At 41.7% G+C, this 6,258-nt stretch overlaps 1 protein-coding gene across 1 annotated transcript; it reads left to right on the top strand.

The window, feature by feature from the left end:
• The first annotated feature begins 3,979 nt into the window (after positions 1-3,979).
• Positions 3,980-5,381, top strand: LOC111872739 (serine/threonine-protein phosphatase 2A 56 kDa regulatory subunit epsilon isoform-like). The gene has a single exon (XM_033754816.1). It carries the CDS (start codon positions 4,200-4,202, stop codon positions 5,379-5,381), a length of 1,182 nt encoding a protein of 393 aa, XP_033610707.1. The 5' UTR covers positions 3,980-4,199.
• The last annotated feature ends 877 nt before the right edge of the window (positions 5,382-6,258 follow it).

Here is a 6,258-nt window from a genome sequence, read left to right as displayed (position 1 = left end):
AGTAAGAGTTTAATTCATTCTTGTAGAAAAGCCCAACGTTTTAACAACCATACATTTAAGAACCAGGTTAATATTTCCCCCATCGAACTCTAGATCTTCCAACAACTTACTTTCCATTACATTTTCTTACAAAATCCTTAATCTCTAATTTCTTCCGTCCAAGCTACATGCCCAGTCAATCATAACGTATAAAAACTAGAGAACCCATAATATCCTTCAATTTTCTCATGTTTTAACTCTTCTTGGAGCCATATATTTTCCTGAACACGATGCTTTCAAATACTTGTAATTAATTCTGTTCCCTTGAAGCAGAAGCCACGTGTTAAAGCCACACAAAACAGTTGGTGAAGTTATGGGTTTATATTTCCCAATTGTTTTCCTTTTCGAATATATGTGTGATTAAGAACACTTTAACTATGTGTTTATGATTTATTAAAAATTTCAGGAAATCAACGCCGATCACAGTGGCCGCCCGGTCAAAGGCATGAACTGTCTTTGCCTGTTCAAACACTGGGGTCGTGGTTTCGATTCCCACTCGAGGCATGTATGTTTGTCTACGTTTATTCCCTGTTTGTGTTTGCCTGTGCAGGTATCGGCCTTGCGACAGGCTGATCCACCGTCCAAGGGGTCCAAGTGTAACCGTCCAGCCCTTACGTTGGGCTCCACATTTTCTCTCCATAACCGTTCTTACCTCACCTTCACTCTCCCCCTCCCTTGTTGGTTGGTTAGTCACGAGTTGTTCGTCGCTCCTCTCCTTTTTTCTTCTTCTTCTTCTTAGGTTGGGCGCCAGTAAGCTCAGGTGGTGTCGGCTTACAGTAGTCGGAGGTTTATTCTGGAAAGGGGGTAAAGGTGATAGTCAACTAGTTCAGCTGTGGGTAGAGCTTGGATCCTTCTCAGGGCGTTTGCTAGGGCCTCGCTTAGGACGGGGAGGGAAGTAGTTGGTTCAATGCTAATTTAGACTTAAACACTGTGACCATTTATTGAGATCAGCACTTCCCTTCACCTGATGGCACACACACGCGCACACACAGTCAATACAAAGGATGCTTATATATAGGTCCTTGTCTAGCACAGTACTAGTATAACGGACGTTATTATTACAATTTACACTTTCTTTAGCATTCTGAATTTATACCGAACAGCGAAAAACACAGATTCTGTTTCTAAATTATTTACGAGTAGCAGGCACTTGGCGACTGTTTGGCAACTGTTTGTCAACTAACTTTTGACTCTTTGTCTGAAAACACTGAGGTCCCCTGGTCATCAGTTCCTCTGCTAAGTCACGCCCCCTTAATTCCACTGATTGGGTAATTTTGAGAACTGGGGTTTACACAATTTCTGGATCTCCAGTCAGCTGGCTGCAATTTGGGCCTTTGAACCTTAAAGTCCTAACGTCGTTTTTGACAGTACACTGACAGATAACCTGCTTGGCGTGGGCTTCAAAACCGCCTACTTTTAAGTTACGACATGCAGGACCTGTCAGTGATCGAAATCTCAAAGTTTGCCGCCGTGCTACTCACAAACAAAATTTCTCAGAAAAAGCCACAGGGGGCTTTGGAATAAGTCCATTCCTGAAAACAAGAATGTGACTATGTCCTACTGGCTTTGGTATTACTTGTTACCTCCACTTAATTTTTTGTTACTGATTATTGTAATTATACTTAAATTAGTGGGTGACAGTGGAGCGGTTACACAAGGGGTCCTACGGACTGTGTAACTGTTGAGAAACTAAACTGAAACGACGCCTTTTACGAATGCCCTATGTTTCAGAGTGTACAACATAATATGAATGAATTAATGATGAAATTAACAACTGAACTATCTATTTTAAGTAAGATTTGAGGGTTTCACGGCGGTGACTATGAAGAATGTTGTCTTCTTGGATGTGGCGCCGTGTAGATCTTGTGTAAACTGACATTTTGGAGGAACCTATCACCTCAGTAGAAAAAATCCGCGAGCGAGGAACCGGTCTGTAGCCACCTACTCACGCTGGTTCCTCTATCCTGAAGATGTAGACAATACGTTCCTCCGAAACGTCTGCTCACATAAGAGCTACATGACTCCACATCCCAGAAAGCGGCATTCTTAATTATCTATTTTCATATTTTCTTCTAAGTCTCCCTATTGCCCTTTCTTCCATGACGAATTTGAACCACAATTGTGTATACATTCATTTACTTTTCATGAGTGCTACGTGCTCCCTATTTAACTGCGTCGTTCTAACAACGCCAGCTCTGATAAGCTGGTATAGCCCTGTCAGTAACATGACTGGCCATGGGAATAGAAACCCGGGGTTCGATCACCAGCAGAACAAGCATTTTCTCTTTGAATTCACCTCCATATGTCTGTCGGATGTGGTGGCACAAAATTAGTATTGTAAGGTCCTTTCTTACAGGGGCTTGTCACTCCCCTTCATGTACTTCGAGAATGACCTCCACGCCACCATACACGTCCAGAGGGTACAACTTACGACGCGGAAGTTTATTTATCGTTATTTTCATTTTTAACCTTCAGCTCGAGAACTTAATTAAAGAATCGTCAAATGATAACTTCTGTCATTATCTTATTCATTTATCTCTCCCGCGTCGAAAATTCCCTCGCTTTTTATGTTTCCAAACACCTGTGCTCTTCACTGGGCGCGAGAAACTAGATTGTGTAACCGAGCAGTGATTGGACGGTGCTATCATTCTATATTTATTTAATTTTAAAATTCGAAGCAAACGAGGTTTCGCCAAAAATTTAGAGGAGAGTTTATGCGTAATATTATTTAATTCGATCTTGGAATGTTGTATGTGAAATATTTAACACGAACCCTTACTCTGTGTAGGTACTAACGATAGGAGTGACATCTTGAACCCCCCCCCCTTATTATGACGTGTCCTTCGCACAGGTCAGAGAGCTGTTGCGTGTGAGGGAGGTAAGATGTGATAAGCGTGTGCTCCAATTCTGCAGCTTCGCGCGCATATTTTGTGCAGCTAGGACAGCGTGAATTCCCGTGAGTTGTGTTAATTACATGATTTGCAAGTATTTGTGGCTTTGTATTAATTGAGTTGAGCTAAATGCATTATAAAATCATTCAGAAAACACTTTGCATTAGTTGGTGAAACAGTAAGTCTTCGTACGTACTTTACGAAGTAGGCTGTTTCTAATAGTAGGAAAGTGATAATTACATATTCTGCAAGATTTTCCTACATTTTTGCTGGTTGGGCATTTATGTGAATCTTGACTATAAACAGGGCTTGAGGTGGGGCGGGATGCGGCGGGATGGTATCCCGGTTCTTTTGTAAATGGCTTAAAAGCATCCCGTTACTTCTTTGGCAGTAAATGCCTATGAATTAAAAAGGGAAAACCATCCCGGTTCTATTTTCATTCCACCTCAAGCACTGACTATAAATATAGAATATGCTACAGCATCCAGTGCTCACCATTATCATCATCTGGAAAGCAGTGCGTGTTGACAGGCATGCCTGCATTATGACACTGCAACAAACTGGTTAAAATAATTTTGTCACCAGGGTCAGGGAGAGCCACAGTACAGTGAAGACTCTATCTAATCTGACTTAGCTNTGTTAAATTGGCGGCAATACAAATGTATCGAAACCAATGACAAAATATATATAAAGATGGCTACATCCGGCCGCAGGAAAGTCACTAGTTTAACTAAATTTTTCGTAAATATTATAATACAGTATTTCTAACCTGCAGGAAGCAAACTTATATATGAAATTCTGGTGTTAAAATCTAGAAAATAAATTACTATGGACTTTAAAAAAAATATCGCAATTATTAATTCATTATATTAAGTTTGTAATTTAGGTTTATTCTATAAAGCAAAGCGAGTAAATAGCGGTGACGTAACACGGGACGCCGCAGTTGCTACGTAGCGGTAAACAACTACCAACAGCGTTGCTAGGATATCGGCAAACAGGCAACCAGGCAACAAGGAAGCGAGGCATTTTCCCGTTGTCCGGCCGAGGGTTTATAAGACACCTACACTGCCTATGAAGTCAGTTCTCAAGACAGCAGCCTACGAGTTGAGTTGGAATCTAGCCAGCGGAGAGTAACGAGTTGGTGTGTGATACAGTGACACTTATATAGTGGTCAGAAACTCAACACGTTACATTTGGTTCGTCTGTGCATACTGTGCAACTGTAATAGATATTATAGAACAGTTCAAGAAGTGGTTGTCTCTTCATATAATGTCATCCCACAGACTTTTCGGAATTTTTGGAGAAGATGTCCCATCTACAGAGGAGGAGGAGCTGTTTATTCGCAAACTGCGACAGTGCTGTGTGGTATTTGACTTCATGGACCCAGTGGCTGACCTGAAGGGAAAGGAAATAAAACGAGCTACCCTGAATGAGCTGGTGGACTACATTACAGCAGGCCGGGGTGTACTTACTGAGCCTGTTTACCCTGAGATCATCAGAATGATCTCAGCAAATCTGTTCCGGACCTTGCCGCCCAGTGATTTTGATCCAGAAGAAGATGACCCAACATTAGAAGCGTCATGGCCACACTTGCAGTTAGTGTATGAGTTTTTCCTACGGCTCTTGGAATCCTCTGACTTTCAGCCCACCATTGGCAAGAAAGTAATAGACCAAAAATTTGTGCTACAGTTATTAAACTTATTTGACAGTGAAGACCCTCGGGAGCGTGATTTCCTTAAGACTGTTCTGCATCGCATCTATGGAAAATTCCCGGGGCTACGTGCTTTCATATGCAAACAAATAAATAACATCCTCCTTATGTTTGTATATGAGACAGAGCATTTTAATGGCGTTGGAGAGTTATTGGAAATATTAGGAAATATTATCAACGTCTTTGCTCTACCGCTGAAGTCAGAACACAAGCAATTCCTCGTAAAGGTTCTGCTGCCACTGCACAAAGTTAAATGTCTGTCATTGTACCATGCAGAGTTGACATACTGTGTGGTTCAGTTCCTTGAGAAGGATGCCACGCTAACTGAAACGGTTGTTAAAGGGCTACTCAAGTTCTGGCCTAAAACGTGCAGTCAGAAAGAGGTGATGTTCCTTGGTGAAATTGGAGGAATTTTAGATGAAATTGAACCATCACAGTTTGCCAAAATTCAGGAACCGTTGTTCAGACAAATTTCAAGATGTGTCTCTAGTCCTCACTTTCAGGTGGCTAAACGTGCACTGTACTTATGGAATAATGAGTACATAATGAGCCTGACTGAGGAAAACAACCATGTGATCATGCCAATAATGTTCCCAGCTCTGTACCGCATCAGCAAAGAGCACTGGAACCAAACAATTGTGGCTCTTGTAAACAACGTGCTCAAAACCTTCATGGAGATGAACAGTAAGCTTTTTGATGAGCTCACAGCTTCTTACAAGGCTGAGAGACAAAATGTGTGACTAGCAGTGTACTGTGAGGGCAGAGAGAAGAAAGTTCTTGCGTGCAGAGTGGGCAGTGTGCGCCGACAGAAGATAGTGGTTGAACTGGACAGAGAGACGGACAGTTCTACATTCAGATAGTAATAAGGTGACGTCGGAAGGATATCCCCTCGAGGTCTTATTCATGACATTTTTGGTGCCGAAACCCAGGAAGTGGGATACATATGATACAACTCGACATGGCGGACGCCGAACTCGGAAGACTAACGAGGAAGCGCCCCACAGCAAGGGCAAAAGTGACAAAGTTCAGTACCTCTATAAGGAAATCCACTGCCAGCACCCCACTTGAGGATTATGAGTACTACCGAGACCGTTTACAGGAGACCCTGGATCAACTACTTTCATTGGACAGTGATATCCGGGATCTTCTAGAGGACAAGGAGTACACAACTGATGTGGAGGTGGCTGAAGAGTACATCGACTTAGCCAAGTGAGCACTGCTGAAGGCCAAGCGGGAGGTAGAGAACCGACTCGTCTCCACAGGAGAGAAGCCTAACTTTGATCATTCTGTTGTATTTACAATTCCCCAGCTTTTATCATATTTTACATAGCAGTTTTTCACTTAGCATTCTATGCTATTTATATTTCCACTACAGACCATTTTTGCTTGCATTAATGTATACCTTTCACATGATGACCACGAGATGGTTGAAACATGTAGTGAATAAGAAATAATTAAATGTTCTCTTTGTAATTACGAATTTGTGATCAGACCGTTTATTTATAACTTCTTTCCTTGGATGCTTAATCTTAATAACTGTATGCAGATACTGTACTGTTTCTGTAGTCTGGATACTAATCTAACAGTTAATCTAGCAGCATAATCATGGTTAGAGTC

This window comes from Cryptotermes secundus, unplaced genomic scaffold (assembly GCF_002891405.2).
Source record: "Cryptotermes secundus unplaced genomic scaffold, Csec_1.0 scaffold3069, whole genome shotgun sequence".
Taxonomy (NCBI): Eukaryota; Metazoa; Arthropoda; class Insecta; order Blattodea; family Kalotermitidae; genus Cryptotermes; species Cryptotermes secundus.
The sequence above is the reverse complement of the archived record's forward strand: the minus strand, read 5'-3'. Positions and strand labels throughout refer to the sequence as shown.